Source organism: Lepidothrix coronata, unplaced genomic scaffold (assembly GCF_001604755.1).
Source record: "Lepidothrix coronata isolate B3197 unplaced genomic scaffold, Lepidothrix_coronata-1.0 Scaffold110, whole genome shotgun sequence".
Taxonomy (NCBI): domain Eukaryota; kingdom Metazoa; phylum Chordata; class Aves; order Passeriformes; family Pipridae; genus Lepidothrix; species Lepidothrix coronata.
The window spans coordinates 2745076-2767278 of record NW_016690290.1 but is presented as its reverse complement, the minus strand read 5'-3'; the positions used below and the strand labels follow the sequence as shown (position 1 = coordinate 2767278).

Below are 22203 nucleotides of genomic sequence, written 5' to 3'. Positions count from 1 at the left end.
AGGAATGCCTTCATTGACTGTGGGCACTACAAGGTCTTCCCTACCTCAGAAGGTCTGAGAACCCACTACAAAATGACTAAAGTGGAGCTGGATGAGTTGGTGGCAGGGAGCTGGAGGGGGGGAGATGGAGGGAAATGGATCTAAGTTCAGCTCATGACAGCATGAGAGAATGATTCCTAATTGGACTTGCTGTGGTCCTGAGCTGTGATGCATTGTAATGCCTGGCTTCTCTGCTTTCCCTGAAGGTGTGGAGGGCATTGTCCAAGCGTACTCAGCCTGCCTGCCCCACATCCGCTTCTATGGACCCACCAACTTCTCCCCCATCATCAACCACGTGGCCCGCTTCGCAGCTCAAGCCACCCAACAGGAAACTGCATCCGTAAGTCCATAAGATTCCACGGTGGGTTGGGAATCCTGATGGCTTTGGGCAGGGGAATGCAAAGCCTGAGCTGGATTTTGTGTCTTTCCCTTTGCTGTGGGCTGCAGCCGTGGGTCCAGCATTGCCAGTGGTGACTGGGGTGTCCTCTTAGGGGTGTGAAGAGCATCTGAAGTCTGCAAGATAGAGCTCCCTTGGGTCCCTGTGGCAGCAGGCTGCCCATGGAGGATGGCAGATCTGGCCCCTGTGTTTTGCTGGCCAAAACTGCTCAGCTTGGCCATCAGCACGCGCATGGTAGGAGATGTTGGGGTAAAAGCTTCCCTGATCTCTGCCTGGAGCAAAGCAGGATCACACCTGAAACCTCTTCCCCAGGGGGACCTTTTCCAGCCTTGCTGTTGCTCTTCCCAGGTCCAGGCACAAGGAAATACTGAATTTGGTTTAATTCCGCACAAATCCAGGTCGCTCCTCGTTTTTTCGTTTTCCCTCTCGCTGGCAGGGGGGGAGGGAGAGCCCACGGGCTCTGCACTGAGCAGAGGCGCTAATCATATGCAAATTGCACCCCTCCGCTGGCACTAATAGTTTAATCAAGGGAGATTTTAAATAATGGGCACTAATAGTGCCGTCAGAGGCAGGGCTGGCTTAGCTCAGGCTTTTTTTTTGGCAGCACAAAGCGTTATTGATGAGGGATCTCGCTGCCTCGGGGTCTTCTCTTCCATCCCATCTTTGACTGGTGGCATCAAAGCCACCCCTGGTGCTGACGCCTCTGGTGGCTGCCTGGGCCTGCCTTCCTCTTCCTCCTGCTCTCGCTTGCTCCCAACATTTCAAACAAAACCAAAAAACCTTGTAGTTTTTCCATGGCAACAAAGATCACAAACACCAGAGTCCCCGGCTCTTCAGGGATGGGAGACTTAAATGTGTTGGGGCTGGGGGAGGAACAGAGGGATTACACGATTTGACTCTTGGGGAAGGATTAATAAGCTTTGGGGAATTAAAACACACCTTTCCAGCAGGGTCCTTGCATCAAAACCACCCCTTTTCTTACCTCATGCTGTTTAGTGCTGCCTAATCCCTTCAAGTCCTGCTCACCCGCCTGAGCCTAATTGCTGATATCGTTAGCAAATGATCAGGAATCATCCCCAGAGCCCACACGGATTCAGGGATCAGCCATTTTAACAACAGAAAGAGGAGAAAGGAGGAAGGTGCTGCTGGGGTGCTGTGCCAATGGAGATCCCAGCTTGGCAGGACTCAGTTGTGGGGCCAGCCTGATCCCTGCTGTGCTCCAGCAGAGGTGCCACCCCGGCTGGGCACTGTGAGCCCAGAGGTACCACCAGCACACCTGTCCCGCTGCCACTTACTGACACCACCACAGTTGTCATCACTCCTTGGGGAATCTCCCACCAAAGCTCTCCTGCTGTGCCCACTGCTCCCCTGCTGTATTCTCCCATTCTTGTCACCCCAGAACAGCCCCTGGGCTTTGAGGCTGATCCACAGCAGCAGCTCTTACTCCACTTGACCTCTGAAACATGTTGTGATAAACATTTGATGAGCTCTGCGCCCCCGCCCCTTTCCCTGCAGACTTTCCAGCATTTTTCTCTGATCCTGTTAAGGATTTCACAGAAAAAAAAAAAAAAAGAGGGAACAAAGGAAAATAGCTCTTCCTGTGTTTCTGGTACAGAGGCCAGGGGAGGAAGGGGAGAATCAGCTTAAAGTCTTTCCCATTACCAGCTGCTCCCCTCAAGGTTTTACTCTTCCTCACATGCTGGTTCCCAGACAGGGTCAGGCCCCAGTCCTGCTTCCAGTGATGACCAGTGCAGGTCCTCTCCTGAAGTTTAGTCTGGTCCTCCAGACATAGATGTTGGGGCCCTGCTCTTCAGATCTATGTCTCCCCACAATTTGCTCTGAAAAGTTTGGATTTAGGGGAAAATGAAAGCCTGGGCAGTGCTCCACAGGCAGGGCTAACACATCAAAAAGGGGCTGGGGTGGGGAAGAAGGGGCTGGCTGCTGCCCTGGCTTGGGAAAGACTCCTCACCCATGTCCTCAGTTTGTGTTTAAGCTTGACCCAGCCTTGTTTGTACTTGGAATTTAGCACTGGAGAGCATCAAGAGGAAACGAAGCTTAGGGAAGGTTTCAGGAGATGTGGGCTGGAGGAAGACCAAAAAAACAGGCTTGGGGCAGTGCTCCCTTTTTTGCTTTTCCAGGATGGCTGCACTAGTGGTTTTCAGAGGAAATGGAAAGAATGAGGAGAGGAACAAAGGGCTTTAATGTGCTTGAGTGCTTGTTTTCGTCATTTCTCCAGCACACGCAAGCTGCGTAATGTGCCAAAATTGAGCCATTACTTTCCCTGGAGACAGAGGAGACGGGAATTTTGGGGGTCCACATGCTCCAGATTTGCTGAGCTGAGTCCAGCAGGATGGTCTATCCATCTGTTTGCTTGTCCATCCTCCCCCAGCTCTGCAGGACTGGCCCTGGTGTCCTCCTTTTCCCAAGGGAAGGGGAGCGGGTTCCAATGCTGCTGATCTGTCATCCCCCCATTTTGCTAGTACCCTCTGCACCCCCCTCAGTGCCTCCAATATCCACGGCTTTGTACAGGAGAGGGACAAACCCTGAGCATGGGACAGCCCTCCCCACCCCACAGCCTGGCACTGGAATACAAGAGATGCTCCCCATTGGTGCAGGGACACGTTGATGGGGAGCACCCCAAAGCACACCCCACTGTGTGTGCAGGCACGGGGAGATTTCACCTCCCAGCTGGGCTCATGTCCCAGCCCCAAACTCCTCCTGACCCTCACACAGAAGCTCTGCACAGGCTGGAGGTTGGGGTTTTTTTCCATCATTAAGTACAGTACATCAGAAAAATATTTTTTGAGGGGGAATTTGTTTGTTGTTTTTTACGATCTTTCAAAAATCAAGAGGAATAGAAGCACCTGGATTTCTGGGTTCTGCTAAAGGAGGTGATGCCAGCTGTCCTGGGAAGTGGTGAACCTTCCCAAATACCCAGGGGACCTGCCACCCCTCAACATGTGGAGCATCCTGGCCACTTACAGCCCGCAGGCTCTGGCATCCCACTGGGTCTGACCCTCTGCCCTTTCCCCTCCACAGCAATACTTCATCCTCCTCATCATCACGGACGGGGTGATCAGCGACATGGACGAGACGAGACACGCCGTGGTGCAGGCGTCCAAGCTGCCCATGTCCATCATCATCGTGGGGGTGGGCAACGCTGACTTTGCTGCCATGGAGTTCCTGGACGGGGACAGCCGGGTGCTGCACTCCTACACCGGCGAGGAGGCCGTGCGGGACATCGTCCAGTTCGTGCCCTTCCGGAATTTCCGCAACGTGAGTGTGGGCAGCGGGGAGGGGATCACGGGGAGAAATGGGGTGTCAAGCCTGGAAATGACCCTGGAAGTGGAGCAACGCCAGTGGAGGCAAGAGGTACCTGCCTGTCTTACCATCCCTCAGTGATGCTCTGTCACTGACCACGTAAATCAGCGCTGCGGGCAGGGACAACAGTGCTCCTCATCTCTGTGGTGGGCTCCACTGGAGCATCCCCCTGTTCCTCTGCCTCGTGTCGTTGTCAGGCAGGTGGGAGCAAAAACCTGTGAGTCATAACAGGGTCTGGGTTCCCACAGCAAGCTGGGGCAGCACTGGGCTCGCATCCCTCACCACAGTCCCATGCTGGCCTCTCCCATTCAGGCCTCATCCAGCACCTGTGATGTGCCACACACTGAGGGCTTAATACTTAAGACCCCGCACCCCTGGGCCCTCCTGGTGCTGGTAGAAATGGGCGATGCCAGGACTGGCCATACACATGTCCCCTCTGTGGGATGGCCCATTGTGATTATCCAGGAGTCAGCCCTGGGTCGGACACTGTTGCTGGCACAGGATTGCCCACGGATGCAGAAAATCAGCCTGTGCTTATCTCCCCCCTTTTTGCAATTAATCAGTGTCTTTCTGTTCCCTTCTTGTTACTCACACCCAGTTTTTCTGACCTACCCAGGATGTTTTATTCCTCTCTACCAGTGAATTACCTCCTGTAGGGAAAGTGTAGTATAGAATATAACAATCCCAGGTGTATAAAATGCTGGCTGCCAATAGACTCTAGGGGGTATTAAATGAAATGCCACAGTCTGGAGTTGGGGACAGCCCAGCCATGTTTGCTTGGTTGGTCCCCTATGGCTGTTCTAATGCTGGTATTGGTTCTCTCTGGCCCACAGGTCCCCAAGGAGACCCTGGCCAAAGCTGTGCTGGCAGAGCTGCCCCAGCAAGTCGTGCAGTACTTCAAGCACAAAAACCTGCCACCCATCAACTCGGAGCCCGCGTAGAGCTGTGCCAGGCTGCTCCCTCTGCATGTTGCCGAAGCCTGTTGGTCCTACCGAAAGCGCATTCCACATGCTCTTAAGAGAAGAATACCCTCCCTGAAACACTTTGTACTTCTTAATTTAATTGCTAAGTTCCTAACACTCATCCCAGCGAAGCATCTGGATTCATTTTGTACAGTCTCGGCCCCAGGTAACACTAAGCAGCCAGGCCATGCCTTGGTCCTGCTCTGTTGAGTCACTTTTCAGTATTGAATGTACTTTGTAAAATTTCAGTGGAACAGGATACAATTTTTATGATCAAAACTTGCTTTTTCCAAGCAATGAAATGCTTAATATATTATTATCATTCAATGAACTGGTCGTTGTATAGTTCATGTATTTGTGTTGTACCTGTACATCTGTCAGGCTCTGTGTTCATTTTTATACTGTGTACATGTTATATTTGTTATACTCAGGTTAATAAAGAAACTTGGACATTTAAAACAAGGGTCTCCTAGATGGGAAGGTCTGGGAGCAGCTTACGTGGTCAGCAGTGCTGGGTGTTTGGGAGTCACCCCAAATGGCCTGTTCCCTCAGTCGCTCTCTCTGCTCAGTGTTTCTACTCCTTGTGCCCTGGAATCAGCCCAGGCTGTCAAGGGCAGCGTGCCAGAGGGGGATTTACTGAAAGTGGATGTGGATGTCCCAGGGAGGGCAGCATCCCCTCCGTGCCTGCCTGAGCTAAGGGCAGGGGCCTGGTGTGTGCACACATGTGTGTGCTTGGAAAAACACTGGTGAACCAGTGATGAACCACCAAAAGAAGTTTCATGGTTCACTGCTGCTTCATCTCTAGAAATTCTTCTGAGTCTGAGTAACAGAAGCTCCCTCCTGCCTGGGCTGGGTAATGAAATCCGGCTCTCCAGCAGCTCCTTTGAGCTGCTCATCAGCAACGTGTTATCTTCAGTGCTAATTGCTGCTTTCTGCTGTTCTTAACTAGATTAAGGTCTTTTGAAGCTGAATATGCTTCAAAACGTCTGGCAGGGATCACCAGCCGTACTCCAAACTCAAGTAGACTTGACCTCCCTTTTCCCATCAGCAGAAGCGCTTCAGGTGGGAGGTTGGTGTCCCCTGCACACACACGTGCTCCTGGCTGTGCTCTCTGCCACCAACCACCACCAGCAAACGTGGGGCTGTCACTGCTGCCCCCCAGGAACCAGCACAGGGGCTGCCCCAGGCAGTCCCACAGCACCAGGTCAAAGCTGTCAGAAAGGCCCCTAGTAGGCTCCAAGCAGGCCCCGGGTGAACTCCATCCCTTGGGAGAGGGGGGAGTGCTCCGTGAAACCTTTGCCTTGCAAAAACACCCTGGAAGGGAAAATAAACAACCAACACCACCCTTTTCCAAAGGGAGAAGCAGCCCTGGAAGAGTGGCTTGTTTGAAATAATGCTGTATCCAGCTCAGCTTCCAGATCGAAGTGTGTGGCTTTGGAAAAATTGTTGGGTGTTTTTTTTTGGGTTTTTTTTTTTTTTTTTTTTTTTTTTTTTAATTTCCATAAGAGAACCTCACACGCAGCTGCAGAAGCTCATAAGCTCTTCTTCTAGTAGAGTGTTTGTGGGGGTTTGTCGTTTTTTTTAACACCTCTCTGAAGCTTTAACAACTAGCACAGACAACGAGCCATTTATTGAGCTGTCCCTGGGGAGGGGCTGAAGCACACACGATGCAGTCGTGTTTTTTTCTTAAAATAACAATAACAAAAAACCCAACAAAAACCCAAACCAAACAAAAAAAAAACCCTAAAAAACCCCAAAACCAACCAACCAACCAAAACAAACAAAAAAAAACCACACAAAAAAACCCCTAAATCAAAACAAAAAAAATACCAACCCCCGACCCTCCCCCCAAAAAAAACCAAACCAAAAAACAAAACACCCAAAAAAATCTAAATCTACCACTGGTCAACAGAGTTGCTGGAACCAGCTGGAGTCAGCTTTGGCAGCCCCAGGGCAAGGTTACTGCCACAGCTGCCCTTTTCAGGTCTGATTTATCCTACATCCCATTCACTCTTCACTTCCCAGCACATCTCTCAGGGCACTGGAGTATTTTAAGGTCAGATGCCTTCTGACTGTACGAAGGTAAATGGGACTAATGGATGGAGTGAGGAGCTGGGACAGCTCTGCAGTTTGTTTACATGGGCCAGGCCCTGAGAACAGCAGGGCTGACTCAGACTCAAAGGCATTCCCCAAGTGCCCTATTCTGTTCTTCTAGGAACAGGAGGAAAGTGGGGGCTCTCACATCTGCTTTCCCTGGATTATGTCTCCCCCTGGCCTTGCACGGTCCACTATAACCACCATCACCCCCTCCTGATCTCACCTGCAGCCCCTCTGCACCACTATCACACCTGCTGCAACTGGCTGACAACTGCCACTATAAATTTCTGTCTAAATCAGCCATTTTGACTGCAGCTGTGCAAAATATCACTCAGGAAAATGGCCCCAGCGTGCTCACAGCTGGGCCAGGCTGCTCTGACTCTCTAGTGAGATTTTTGATGTAGCTCAGTGCCAGGAAGGACACCGACAGCTCTCACACCATCTCCTCAAGGCTCTTGCAAATGCAACTTTCATCAAAAAACATGCATTTTTTGTGCACCACTTCCATTTCACTCCAAAGCTCAGTATAATGAAAGTCATCAAAAGCAAAGCATTAGGGAGGCTGCAAGAGATCTACCTATTTTCCACCTGAAAGTGCTATAATTACAGTAGCTAGGGAAGAGGCAGGATAAACTCTGGAGCAAACACAGGAGGTCCCAGGAAGCCCAGAACAGGGGGAAAAAAAAAAATCAGTGTGTTTGTAAGGATCTGATTGTGGAACAGGGCTGTGCAAACAGAAGGGGTATTTGGCTAAGGATAGCTTCATTGTGAGCAAAACTCTCCCTGTTTTTCTTTGGGAAAATTCAACACTCAAGCTAAGGCACGAATCCAGTAAAGGCCTTCAGTTTTCACTGCTTTTAGCCCAGCTGCTCTCTCAGAAGTGCAGTACATAGAGCAGGGCTGTGAGGGACTGTCACAAAGACTCTTCCACCCCTGAGCGGTTGAGCTGAGCTGTTCCAACCCTGTGACCTCCCATTAGCCCCGTCTGCACACACAGGAGAAAAGGATGGACCCTCAGCCCTCCTTCCTGCTAATGCCTGGCTCCTTGGTCCACCCAAAAACATGTCCATGTAAGATTTCTTAAATTCAGTACATCTACAAGGATGATGTTGTTCTCCAGCTTCTGTACAAAGAGGTTTGGCTGAGCTGGGGAATCCCACCTGCTCTGGAGTCGTGTTCTTCAGGACACTGCTGCTGAAAAGGTGAATTCCTCTTCAAGTGCTGGCGCAGGAGCAACAGCCTTTGAGCAGAAAAGCCAATTGCAGCTCCTGTGAACTCACCCAGACCAACAGTTTTCCATCACCACCTCTGCATTTGTAGGAGGTTGCCTTGTACCTCTCCTGGCTGGCGGTTTGAGGAAAGGGCTGGTCGGGTAGAGCAGAAATTGCTTAATGGAACGAGAACAATTATGAATGGCACGAGCAGAGATAAAAAAATGCATTCAGAATGTCTTTAATCATGTAACACTAAAACTTCTTTACAGTGTCATGGCAATCTACACTTCACCATCTGCTCAAATTTGGTTCTGCCCCCATTTCTCAAATGCAGAATAAAAATGACATTTTAAAACAGAACACATGGCTGTTTCTACAAGACTTCACTGCTTCAAGTGAGTATTTTTGCTTGTTAGTCTTGTATAAACTTCTTAAATCAACATAATTCTTTCCGTAAGAATTGTAAAAGATAAAGCTCTCTCCTCCTTACCCTCAGACCTTTGTGACACGAGGTGTGCTTTCTGCTTTAGGATGGCAGCTTTTCCTCAAGGCTCAGTATGCACCCCAGAAATGGAAAGTTGGGAGTGGGGGGGAAGATATAATGAGTTGCTTTAGGAGTATCTGAGTGTATTAAGGTTTAGAGGTTAGCTAGAAAGATTATATTTGGGGCAGAGGGATGCGACAAGCATCCATCAGGGCTTTGGAAGATACTCTGCACTACATTACACACGGAGGGATTCTGTTATGGACCATCAAAGAAACTGTTGCCACGAAAGACAGACGAGACAATCTTTCCAGTGGAATTAATGGTGCCCTCACTGTCTGAGCTGGACTCCGAATCGCTGCTCCCCGAGTAGGCGCCCAGGCCTGGCAGGATCCCGATGCACACGGCGGCTGAGGGACAGTGCACTGTGGAGCCTCCCACGGAGCTGCTCCCCAGGGGAACACAGGAGGGTTTTTCTGGAAGAGAGATACCCCAGTCAAACACAGGGAGCGCGGGAAAGGCCTTTCAATCAGCCCAGGAACTGCCACGTGTCACTCACCTGCTTTTGCCATACAAGCAGCGGATGACTGCAGGATTTAATTAAAGCATAAGGCAGCTTTATGCTGCAATAAAGCCATTCTGACAGGAAGGACTTGCTACCTCAGGGGATTTTTTTTTTTTCTCATCACTAGTTTAAGCCCAGCTCTATGCTGGCATTACAGATTTTTTATTCTAAAGCTGTCAGTTTGATGCTTGTCAAGTACCAAACCCACTAAATAAGAATAAATAGCTCTGCTTTGTGTAGCTGAGTATTTTTTTTTTTGCAATGTAACAGCATAGTTGGGGAAAAGTTTTATTCCATCGTTCTGCTAGTCAACATCTCCCATCTTCCATGGCTAATTAATTATTTCCACTGTTCTGAAAGTTTACTGAACAGAAGGAGATTCAGGAAGCGCCTTGGGTTGTCATTACACAATTGCAGCTCGCCCGATTTGTGTCAGAGTATCTTGACAGCAAGTCAAGTGCAGCCCTGACAGCTAAGGCTGAAACAGCTTAATTTTTCTTCTAGTTCCTCACTGTTTTCTGAAACAAATTGACTTCAAGATGGACAGAATCACATCATAGCGTGAAAAGTTAAAGTGGATGTATACAAATACATCCAATGCTGCTGTGAAGAGGAAGGGGATGAGCAGCTCTCCACGTCTCCTGCCAGGAGAATAAGCAATAGGCTGGAAATGCACCCAAGGAGACTCCCATTAGTTACCAGGTAAAACTCTTTCAGATTAAAATCAGTTAAGCATTAGAATAAACTCCCTAAGGAGGGTGCACTGTCTGTGGAGACTTAACAGCAGCTTAGACAAACATCTGTCAGGACTGGTCCAGGCAGGGACCCTGCAGCCCTCTTTCCTGTGAAGGCTGTTGGCACCTACATTTACCATTTCTACTGCTCTAAGAGAGTCTGTGCTGTCTTGCACAATGAAGGACCAGAAAAGCAAAACCAGGTTTTACTCCAAGCCAATTGCTGTTCAGTGACAGACACACAGCTTCCCACATGGAGAAGTCGGGACATACCTTGATTCTTTTCATCGTGATCAGTATCTAATTTCAACCTCTTCACACTGTTACCACCATCTGAACTGTGGAAAAAAATAAGAAAGTGTCTTGTTCCTCATAAGCAACCACTTAATTACAGTGAAGTAATTGATACATCTTTGCCAAAAATGCTACAGTGAATGCCAGCAGGATCCCCTGATGACCATCACCACTTCTGATTGCTCTTAACTGGGGCTCCCTGAAGAACGTGCAGGATCCAAGGAAGCGTCAACACCTACACTGCTGTCACCTGTTAACCTGGGAAACGGGAACACGCCTCTGGGAGCCCAAGTCAAACCTCCTGCACAGCAACCCAGAGCCACCTATCCAGTGGGATGTACCCCACAGGAGACTGGGAATGACTGCCTGAGCTTCAGACACCCCACACGACCACAGCCTTGCACACATGGATGGTCACCACACTTGCTGGTGCAACATCCGTGGCTTTCCCCTTCCCCCTCCTACAGAGCCTGTTCTAAAACGTCTGAAAATCTTGCACCCAGGTTTTGCAGCAATTCACACACAGCTGCAGTATCTAGAAAAGAGTCCTTCCTGGGGGAAAGGAACATGACCCAGACTTCTGACTCTTCAGAGCTTCTATAGCTCTCCCCTGCCACTGCTCAGATTCCATTCCCCCACCCTGCATGTTCCCAATCCTAAGCCATCCACATAAACAAATGCTTCCCAGCTTCAGCTGTGATGAACTGATGAAGTATGAGCATTATTATGCATTAACTCTTTTCTGTCCCTGTCAGAACATGCAGTACAGACGAGAGGTTACTCTGTGCAGGGAGCTTTTAATAGCAATACATCCTTTACAGGAAATTACAAAGCTCAGGGAGCAGATGTTGAGCTCACACTACACTTGCTTTGGGCCACTTCGCAATAGAAGATAAGATGGCAAAAATAGAAGACTGCAAAGCAAGTCTGCAATGGCATTGACATGTCAGTTAAGATGCTCTCTTCAAAAAGATGCCATCTGCAGACTTCAGAAGTGCCATTAAGCACATGCCAGCTCCTTTTCTACATCCTACTGGGTTAAGTACTAATAGTTACAAGACAAAAACAACATTGTTGGCTGCTTGTTATCAGTTCAGGGCTTTTCTTCTCTGCTTTCCGAAAACCCAAACTACCACCCAACCCCATACACATTAAGTGGTGGAAGTGCTTACTTCAGTTTTCAGACATGCAATTACTGCTGTACTGGGAGCTAAACATCACCCTACAAGATAAGCTTCTAAAATAATCTTGCATTCTCTGAGACGATTCAAACACACTGACTGAATTTGGAGATGCCAGTAATCATCTTAAGTATTAGATGATTCATCTCTGGGAAATAAGTCTGGTCCCACATGCCTAGTTTCTCCATAACCTGTGGCACACCAGCAGCTGCGTTTGTGGGCCAAGATCAAAACAGCAAACACGTCACAAACCCAGCTGCCATCTCCCTGGGATGGAAAGGGTGGTGATGTATCAGTGCAAATGACTGAGGAACAAGGGAAGTTTGCCTGATGTCCCCAGGACCAAACTGGTACACAAAGCTCTTCTCTTGTAACTTTGTCTCCCACATGCTGCCCCCAGCAGCAATTAAAACAATCCACTGTAAGCACAGGTGAAATGGGCTGATCCATTATGCAAATGTGAATGAATTCACTTGAGTGAGGTGACACTGATATCTATAAATAGAGATGTAAAACAGATTCCCTCTAGATCCCCAAGCAGGATTGCCCAAGCACTCTAGAATGAAGAGTCTACCCACTTGCTTTACACACACTTATCTATTTGAATTGCTTCATGTTTTTCCCCACAGTTTGTGAGAGCCTATAGAAACAAGGCTGGTCTTTTCTTATACCTTCCCCCTTTTTTCTTTAGGGCTAAGGTTTACACCTCACTCTCTGGAGGCAGTTTTGGCCTGCCTCCCTTTACACTGCTAACTGGGTTCCGTTCCTCATGAATTTATAGAGGTGTGAAACTAACCTTCTGTGTTTCACAGCTCCTGCCAACAGCTTTGCCTGAGAGAATTTGTTCTTGTTTTCCACTGACTTCATGGGCAATTTCTTCTCAGTTTCCTTCTTTGGGTCCATACTGACTCCCACTTTGGTGAGAGTGCTGTGAATTAAGGGTTAAGGATCAACTGGAAGGAACAGGGAGAACAGACACTTCCTCTCGGATATATTTAGCCAGCTCTGCTGACAGCAACGACCGAAGTTCATTCACGTATTCTATCAAAATAAACTTATTTGTAATGACATTTAGCTGGTACCCTCAGCCAAAACATAACAGGACCTCACCCTCTGGGGTCAGACCTCCCTCAGGTATCAATACCAGCTCTCCCTGTGAAGACATCCAGGCAGCAGCCCAGGAGCTGCTGCTCTGAAGCCAGAAAGGTGCAACACATGACACCCAGCACCCACGAACATACCCATCATCCTGCCTTTACCTAAAGGCCTTAGAAAAGCAAAAAGGTCAGGCTTGGACCAAAACAAACAAACAAATCAAACAGGCAATGCAGTACTTCCCCTTCTATGGAGGTCAACACATTTGTAATTCATATTTGCTCCTCCAAACTCTAATCCTTACCAAAAAAACTAAGTAGCAATATGTGTGCTCACTTCCACTCCTAAACCTTCCTTTTGCTGACCCCAGCAGATTTCAGCCTACCAAGGCAGAACAGTTCCATTTTCAGCTTTGGCATTTATCACTCTGTCTTTTCAGCTCCTCTCTCTGTAAGGGTCACAAGGCTGTTACTGCTGGTCTGAGCACCAACCCCAAGAGGAAGCAGACAGATTGATTAAGGGTGAACGTGGTCCAAGATTCACCCAAAAAACCTGCGACTGCACAGAAAAACTAAGTAGTTTAAAACAGTGTTAGCAAGGTGGGATGCAGCTGAAACCTATAATGCTTAGAGAGAAGCTTAAGCAGGTTCTCAGACAGGATAAGGAGGAGCTGGGTCTCTGTGTTATCAAGGCCCACTCACTGCACACACCCTGAACAGGTCTCCCGTGGCAGGACCCAGTCCTGCCCTGATAACATTTAATGCCCATCTGTATTTGGTGAAGAGAGGTCTGTCAAAGGCCCTGCTTGTTGATGAGGTGCCATGGGAGTCACACAAGCTTCTGCAAAACTCACAAACTGCACACAGTGAAGGCAAATTAGCCTAATTTCAAAGCACGTTTACAAACTCACATCTAGCTTTCTAAGAGTTTCTTTGACTCCAGTTGCACAGCTGGAGTTTCACAGGTACCCCAGTCACTGCAGACAAATACTGGATAGGGAATTTCATGTTGATGGACCATATATTTTGAAGCCACAGTTTTTTTCCCCACTGAACATCTGCAAATCAAACTCTTACATTTTGGTTTGAAGCGACACACTCGGGCTCCAATCGCTCCAATCAGAAGGGTTCAGATGCCATTCCTTATTAGATTTTCCTAAGGATACAGCAGTAACTCGGACTGCTTCTTACCCCAACCAAGTCTTCTCAGCCAAAACCACTGTTCAATTTTATTCCTTTTCAGGATGGCACAGGAGTGCCATCCTGTGGCTATCCAAAGCCATCTGAAAGCTCATTGTGTCGAAAGCAGTTTGATGTTGCAACGCACGACTCCTTCCACCCACTGCAGTGTTCAACTTCCACACTTTAGCCCATCACCTTGTTATGTTCTAAGGCTGCACTAAAAAAGCCCAGCTAAGGAACCCAAAGGCTTCTCTTTTAAAAGATACCAAATTACAGGTTTTTCACTTCTGTCCAGGATGGCATTTCCCTAAAACTCCTTAACTAGAAAGGCTCAGCACATTTTTAGTAGATATTTTATACATACTGCTGCCATTAGCAAATGTAATGCTATACCCAGCCAAGAAGTGTTCCCCCTCAGGAAGACAACATCAGAAATAAACCTCTCAATCTAAATATCAACTGCATTAAACAAGCTGTCCTACAGAAAAACCTGCTTCTTGGAAGGGGGATGGTTCCCACATATATATAGGTGTGAAGACCAGAGGATGTTGTTCTCAAACACTTCTTGGATCTGGCTTTAAAAAATATCTGCAAATCTTTAATCACTGTCAGACCAGTGGGGTCTGGATAGGGTAAGGAGCAAACACACCTAGCTATTCATGCAAGAGGAAGTAAAATTCCTGATCATCCATGCATATGAATTTCTTATGCTTATGAGTGCACTAAAATATTCCAAAGTATGGTTACCCTCCAGATATATGATTTCATGATTGTTCAACATAAAACAAAAAGAAGAAAAAAAAAACACTCCGTACTTGAATATTTATGTAAGGTTTACCATTAAATTAATGCCTCTGGGTAGCTTAAACTGGATGCTATACCAGGAAAAAGAGCAAAAAATCAAACCCAGTGGGTTGACATTCTTCCTATTAGTTTGGGAGGGCACTTGAACAGTACCTCTAGATGCAGCACATCTGCCTAGTGCCCACTTTTTTTTTTTTGTCACTGTAGTGATAAACCATCAGTAACAACCTGCAGATGCAAAAAAACACCTTTTGCATTTTTAGAACACCACCAAAAATTCCAAACGCAGACGAATCATTTTGCAAGTTGCTCTGAGATTGCTTGCAATGTTATGGTTAAATAAAAAAATTGCAAAGAAGAAATGGAACGGGCAATGCTTCCCAGTTTCCCACAGGATGAGGTGACTATAAAACATTTCCCCTCCTTCCACCCCATCAGCAGTAAGTTCTACAGATTCATTTACAGCAAGACTTCAGACCCAGAGGCACCAATATTACTAAGACCACAAAGACTGAGGTAAGATGGCCTGTACACCTTGATCAGGCCCTGCTCAGGAAAATTCAGGATCAGTGTGTTATGTGGCTAATTCAAGACAACTCCAGATCCCCTCTGGGCTGGTATGGTTCACCCCAGATGAATGTGACATAAGGAGAGCTGGCAGCTGCTGCCCCAGCACAGTCTTACACTGCACAGCTCCAGATCAGCCAGGCCCGCGAGCAACATCACCCAAACTAAATATAGCCCATGAACATCCCATTATTAGGTCCAACAAATCAGGAAAATACTCCAAATCCAACAACTAGCTGCAGCCTATTTCTGGAGTAAAAAAATGCGTCAGTATTTCTTTTACTTACACACATTCCTGAGCTAATTTAGATGCTCTTCACAGTACTCACCCTCCAAGTTGTAAATCATTGACCAACACAAGGTAAGGCCGATCTTTGTAGCATCAGTACTAATCAGTTTTATGTGCTGACTGGTTTTGGTCACCTCCTTGAGTTCACAAACTCTTTTATTTATACTAAAGCATCCTTGAGAACTTGTATTTTGTTCACTGATGACTTAACAGCAATGGAGACAAAGATTCAATCTGCACAGATTCAGTAAACCTCAAAAAAGCAACATTTTGCTTAGCACAGAAATCATTGAGTCATTCCAACGTCCCTCGACTGGCACTAATCAGAGAGAAAAAACATCCTATATTATTCTCTAGCACATCTTAAAGAAAATTTGGCATTTAACAGCAAAGCCAAACTGTGCTGCTCTCAGTACTGCCTACAAGTGTGTATTACCCAAAGGAGCCAAGTCTCCATGGGCACTGACTTCCCAGAAGAAAGTCAGTGCATTGGCACAGATGTATTTAATTTCTCATCCTGCAGATATCAGCAAGGGAAAAAAGCATCTAATACTTCAAGAAGAGATACAAGAGAGAGCAATTCAAACATTATTTCAAACAGGTATGTTGAAATCAAGCAATATGCAGGTAAAAAAATTAAAAGAGAGCATTTACGTTTCAGTAAGAAGACAAAAGCAGAAGATTAGAAATAACAGGATGTTTTTCCTTTGCGTTCTCTTTCTGTTTTTAGTGATGGTATTTCATGCACTCAATAACATAAAAAAAACCCAACCCACTACCAAACTCCAAAACAATGGAGAGGGGAGAAGGAAAGAAAAGTACCAGATAGGTGAGGGCTGAAGGGGGGAATATCAAACATTACAGTGGTCTACAATGAAAACATTAAACTCTGAAAGTCTATCACTGTACACATTCTGTAAAGTAGTTTTATAAAAAGAATGTCAATGACAGAACAAAACTACAGCCCACTCTTACCCTCCTCTAGGTAACCACCAGCCATTTTAATGCAAAGGATATTCTGTACTCATTAAGTTCTTTCAGCTCTTCTTCCCTTCGTTGCTTTTCTAGTAGCTCTTGCTGCCGAGAAACCTCATCAAGGAAATGTGTCTCATCTTCATCTAAGCCTCTTACCATATTTTCTGAATAAAGAAAAGAGTGCATATTGATAAGCTAAAACCAGTTAGGAAGCAGACAATTATCGTGTGTTACTTCATCACTGTCTTACAACATTTTCCAATGACTTCAAACAGCCCCATAAATGCAGGGAAGTGTCCACGTCTCACATACAACATTTCCAGGACTGCCAAGGTAGGAAAATTTGCACTGGGAACACAGGGAGCAGAGTCCTGGGTGAGTGAGTGAATGGGGTACTCCAGCAGCCACGCTGCTGTGCCAAGGAAAGGGCACAAAGCAAACTCCACAAGCTCTCTGCTGGATCGTGTAATTAAGGAGTAAAAATACTTCCCAGTTAATCATCCTGGATGCTAACAAGGCAAAACTCTCACACACTCAAGCACAAAAACTGCAACAAACTCACACAGTTTGAACACAACACTATTGCCATAGAGAGAAGCCCAACAATTCGCAGGAAGCCGTGAAATGCTGTTGGACTTGCCAATATAATTAAGGAAAATTGACCTTAATTGAAAACTTAAAAGTTTTCAGACAGGCAGCCTTTCTGCAGTTCTGAAACACCATTTGGAACAGGTTACACAAAATAAGGAATAACCACAATAAGCAATGATTTGGCTTCAGACACCAAGTTTAAACCTGTCTCCTCAGAATCTCTTCTTAAACCAACCAATAACTGGAAGAAACCACATTACTTCTCCCCATAAATCTTGCTTCAAAGTAGGAAGTACACTTTCTTAACACAAACAATTAGTCAACTAATTGATACTAACATCTGTTTAAACAAATAATTTAAAAAAAATAGAAGCAAGACAACTCCTAAATTCCAAATACAAATAAATTCTTTCTAAAACAGACTACCCTACTTTAGGGAAAGTACAGGCTGGTGCAGCAGGAAGGTCTTTTATTTCCTGCTCTGCAGATGTTCAACATCTCTTGATCAAATTATTTAGTTAAAAAGTTAATAAAAAATATTTTTTAGAAAAAACCAAGTCTTGCTGTTTGTAGTCATCCTCAGAAAATCTTAGCCCAAACATCACCCTCAGTCTCCATTAAAGTTTAATTCTGTGGGAGGATTTTTAGGCTTTTACATGAGGTCACTGTGGGTTTTTTTTCAATCTTCACCCACATAATCAAGCCCTATTTGTTTTAACAGCAAACTAAGAAACCCATTTACACTGATAATTGGCAAGCTTCTGCCTTTGACAGAAAAGCTCTAGAAATCAATTATTATTTGAGGTTATTTTATAAAGGCTGATCCCCACTCCTTCCAACTCATGCAGAGCTCATTCATAAATCTTTAAACAGTAACTTGTAGCACTCACTGCTACTGCTGAGGGCCCCTTCAGAGAGCAAAAGCAGTGAAACTCAGGACACTTTTTGAAGCAAATGACATGAATTAATTTAATTTTCTGCTTGTCTCATCTGCAAACTAAGAGGAAGGCTGCTACCCATTCCAGTACTCGGTTTACTGAAGCAAAGGGAAGATGTTGCAGGTCTAATACAACTGGGCAAGGGAAACTATTACTTTGAACAGTTATTGGAAGCCCTTCCCATCCAGGCTGACAGCAGTCAGTTTTTGGGTGGCTCCTTGGGCAAGAACTGCTTAGTCACATCAAAGATGACTGGGAGCAAAAGTTTACTGAAGTAAACTGGAAACTCTCCAGCTGGAAAGAATCCTGTAGGTCCAGTTGAGACTCTAATGCATTAATTATAGAGATAATGACATTATCTGTACTTGCCACTTTTCAGCACCAAAAATAAGTGAAACTCAAGAGACTGGAAAAAACGTTCACCTGTCCTTATTTTGGCTACCACAATTGTGCAGAAAGAAAATTTTTAAAGTTCCCTCATAGAGAATACTAGGATTATTTTCTCATTTAAAATGCTCTAGCATTCTACCAAAATTACTTTACTTTGAAAAGGAAGACATTCTTGCAATGCTGAATAGCCAAGCAGAAAGAACTGTTCGTCTGTAAATCATTTTTATCTACATAAAGGTTTTAGAGTAAGTTCTTGTGTCAATGCAAACACAATTCTTCAGCATGAAAGTTTCTCCTCCCAAGTTCCCTCATCAGTTCTGACTGATAAGAATGACAGTGCACTAGACTTGTTTTCTACTCCTCAAAAAATCCCACGGACAGAAAAAACACTTATGAACATTTTAAGGCAAATTCAAGCACATTAGGGGACAAATCTTGTCACAAATGGCCAAACTGGCTGAAATCTGATAAGGTAAACGAGTGCTCCACTGATCTTTAGTTTGTCTGTTCCTCCCACTTACCTTCTCTCAAAGAAATTTGGCTACAGGAATGATCCTAAAAGCATCAACTACACACCAGGAATGGCAACCACAGTAATCAGTGATGTACCCAACAGCATCTGCTGGGGCAGCTTCTAAGAACCCAAAGACTGAGCCATAGTTTTGTTCCATCACTAATACAAGAGAAATTCTAGACAGAATCCAGTGAGCCAAAGTGGAGCTTAAAGAACACACAGCTTGATGGTAAGGCTTCCAGCTAAAGAACCAAAATCAATTAGAACCCACCTTAAAATGGAGTCCCACAGTATCATCCTCACTTCTCTTTATTTAGAGCCAATAGCTCCCTTTTTCCCAAAAAGGTTGACTAATAATTTTCTAGTTCTCATTATCATCTTTGCACTCAGCAGCACATACACAGATGATACAATGCAAAGGATTTTTCTATAAAATCAGAAAGTCAAACATCAGTAGAAATTAGTTCCCATTTCATCAGAACAGTTAAACATCTACTTTTTGAAGAATCGACACCTGGAAGTTTATTTCTTCCAAATAATACTCTTAAGTGTCAAATCACTTTTGAGTCAAATAATTACAGCTTGGAAATGTAACAGCTGCTGTAGCAGGATTTCTGTTATTGACTGAAGCAGAATGGTCTTGTGTTAAAGCATGAGTTCAGGAGTCACAAAACCACTTTACATTTTCACTTTCCCATGGATCGCTGTCAGGTTTTGGTTTTGTGGGTATTTTTTCTTTAATGTGCCATACATGCCTGGCATTAGGCACTTTACAGGAATGCAGCTTCATAACTGCAAACCACTTTTGAGTTTTGCATGTGTGCAGTGCTGCCTCGGTGCCCAGAGCAGCACTGAGAAACAGTTACTTGAGAAACCCAAGATTCCAATAACACTTCTGAAGCCTCTGTTTCCCTCTCTGAGAGGCACACAGGACACAGGGATATGTCCCTTACTTGTGTACAGCTGTTGCACACAATACATTCAGTTTGCTGCTGGTGCTTACTGAATTTAAATTGCTCCTCAAACTCCTGCTGCTTCTTTTCTCTCTGTTCCTGCAGTCTTTCATACAACGACCGTGGGTCATAGGCCTCCTCTGGGCACTCTGAAAGGAACAAACCACATGTCAGAAACACCAACCTGCCAACAGTTCTTAGTTTCTTCATATATAAAAACCTTTTGAAATCATAGAATAGCAGCCATTGCCTTTTATTCCTGCTTTCCACAGAAGTGAAATATTCTCAGGTCTTTTTCCTGTACTTATTAAAGCCTATCCCATACCTTTTGGATCCTCAGGTTTCCGGACCTTTTCCCATTCCTCCTGCCTTCTCTTCCGTCGCTCCTCGAGCTCCGACTCAGACACAAACCTCTTGTTAATCACAAGGTCAGCAGTACCATCTCCCCCATCCATTGTGGAATAGTCTATCCTAAAAACACAATGGGAAAGAGATATCAGGGGGCTTATTATACTTTTGAGTGAGTGAAACATTACTGAACATCCTGAAAAACAGACCTGCTGCCCTTACAGTAACTTCAGTTCTCCAAAGAACACTGAACAGCAAGTACTGATTGAGATACCTACTCACTTCATAACTGCTAAAACTAACAGCACCACCCATTACTCCTTCTCTATTCTTTTCTCATAGTTATGTCTTCCCTGCTAGTTGTCTGCCTCAGGCTGCTTTTCTGAAAGTCATATTTTAATGGATTTTTTTCCCCACTCCACTTTGTATTTACCTTGCTTAAATAAATATTTTTAAAAAATTAAACACCTCCCACACACACCTACCTTCACATCCTTCTCCTTTTATTTCAGCTCTTACACCTCTCTGTTCTGGAGAAAGATACAGTTTATCTTTTTGCCCATCCTGTGAAAATTTGAGAAAGCTTGCCTGTTTCCAGTTGTTGAATACATGTATTTATAAGTGATTAACAGTGAGATTTCAGAAATTAGCATTACTGTCCTGGCTTTGGCTGGGACAGAGTTAATTTTCTTCTTAGTAACTGGTACAGGTCTGTGTTTTGGGTTTGGTATGACAATAACACTGCTAACACTCTCAAGTTTTAGCTGTTGCTCAGCAGTGCACATTCTAAGTCAAGGACTACTCACTCTCACGCTCTGCCAGCGAGGAGCTGCACGAGAAGCTGTGAGGGAGCATGGCCAGGAGAGCTGTCCCCAAGTGGCCAAAGGGATATTCCACAGAGCCATGACCACAGAACATCGTGCCCAGTATATAAACTGGGGGGAGCTGGGTGGGAGCTGCTGGCTGGGAACAGGCTGTTCATCTCAACCCATCCATTTAGAGAGGAAACAAAAGGTTCCAATCAATGGTGACAGAAAGTCATAAAAATAAACTGAAGGAGAGAGATTCTGCAAGGGCACAGCATCCTCTGGGGACTAAAGCCTTCAGCAGCAAACCACCTGTCTTCTGGATCAGCCAGTTCACTTAGAGAACATGTTTTAAGATACATGAAGTGGATTAAGGTTTAATTATGACCCGACACTACAATCCTGAAAACTGGTGTCTGATTCAGCAAATAACAACTTTACTGACAACCACATCCTGGGGCACAGTGGAGGGGGAAAAAAATAAACATCAAGCAGCATCACACTGAAGTTCACTTGCAGTCATAAAGTTTGCTAATCTTGTTTCCTTTTCCCTCTCCCGTCTGAAACAAGCATACAAAATCCCCCAGACCTGACAAAATCCATATGTTTGGCAACTTTCCCCTGTTTATCTATGTTTTTGCCTGGTGACTGTATTCTAGGGCTGTGTGGTCACTGCAAATGACAGAAGTTTCTGTCACAGCTGTAAACTGCAGCTTTTGATAACACCAGATAGCAACGTCCCTAGGATCAAAAAAACCACCCCCAAACTTCGCAGCCCTTGCCATCACCCAGGCTGGGACAGACCTAGAGCAGCGACCCTGTCTCGGGTACCAACGTGCAGCTTCTAATATATCAAATAGCAGAGATTACTTTACCTACCCCTTCAATCACCTCCGCGCCCCCGCAGCACATTAAACCACGAGCCCGGAGCCGCCGGGGACGAGTCGCTCCCCACCAGCCCCAACCCGCCCCCAGGCCTGGGCCCCGCTCCCTGCGGTGCCCGCGGAGCTCGGTGCGGGGAACTGGGCGCGGGGAACCCTCCCGGGGCCGCTCCGAGCCCTCCCCGCGCCCTCTCCTTCCCACCTCCCCTCAGCTCCTCGCCTCGGCCCGCCGCGCTCCCAGGGCCCGGGCCCGGCCCTCCCTGCCCCTGCACCCGCAGTGCGCCACGGCCCAGACGCGGCCGCTCTCCCCGCCCACACCGTCCCGTCCCCGCCCACACCGTCCCGTCCCCGCCGGCTGTGCCCGCCCCGCCGCCCCCGGCACGTACCGCGGCCCCTCAGAGCGAGCGGCACTGCCGAGCCCCCGGCGCCGCCATTGACCCCGCTCCCCTCGGCCACCGGCCCCGCCCTTTCCGCCCGCCTCGCCAACCGCGGGCCCGCTTCCTTGGCCGGCCCCGCCTACGCGGCAGCCAATCCCCGCCGCCCTCACGGCGGGGCCGGGAGGCGCGCGGAGCGGCCGCGGGTT

The 22203-nt window shown here is 46.4% G+C and overlaps 2 protein-coding genes across 3 annotated transcripts in view; one reads left to right on the top strand and one right to left on the bottom strand.

The window, feature by feature from the left end:
• The window catches only part of CPNE2 (copine 2), a 44536-nt gene extending 39355 nt beyond the window's left edge, over nt 1-5181 (top strand). For both annotated transcript variants that reach the window (XM_017824261.1, XM_017824260.1), the window contains exons 14-16: nt 246-379; nt 3476-3712; nt 4591-5181. In XM_017824261.1, coding sequence (XP_017679750.1) covers nt 246-379; nt 3476-3712; nt 4591-4698 — 479 coding nt within the window. In that variant the 3' untranslated portion in view covers nt 4699-5181. The remainder of the gene's footprint in view (nt 1-245; nt 380-3475; nt 3713-4590) is intronic.
• Nucleotides 5182-8252: 3071 nt separating this feature from the next.
• On the bottom strand, nt 8253-22096 carry FAM192A (family with sequence similarity 192 member A). Its single transcript, XM_017824329.1, has 7 exons — nt 22007-22096; nt 19911-20056; nt 19636-19734; nt 16242-16363; nt 12085-12218; nt 10087-10151; nt 8253-8990 (listed from the first exon to the last, which is right to left on the bottom strand). Exons 2-7 carry the CDS (start codon nt 20038-20040, stop codon nt 8773-8775), a joined length of 768 nt encoding a protein of 255 aa, XP_017679818.1. The 5' UTR covers nt 20041-20056; nt 22007-22096; the 3' UTR covers nt 8253-8772.
• Nucleotides 22097-22203: the final 107 nt, after the last annotated feature.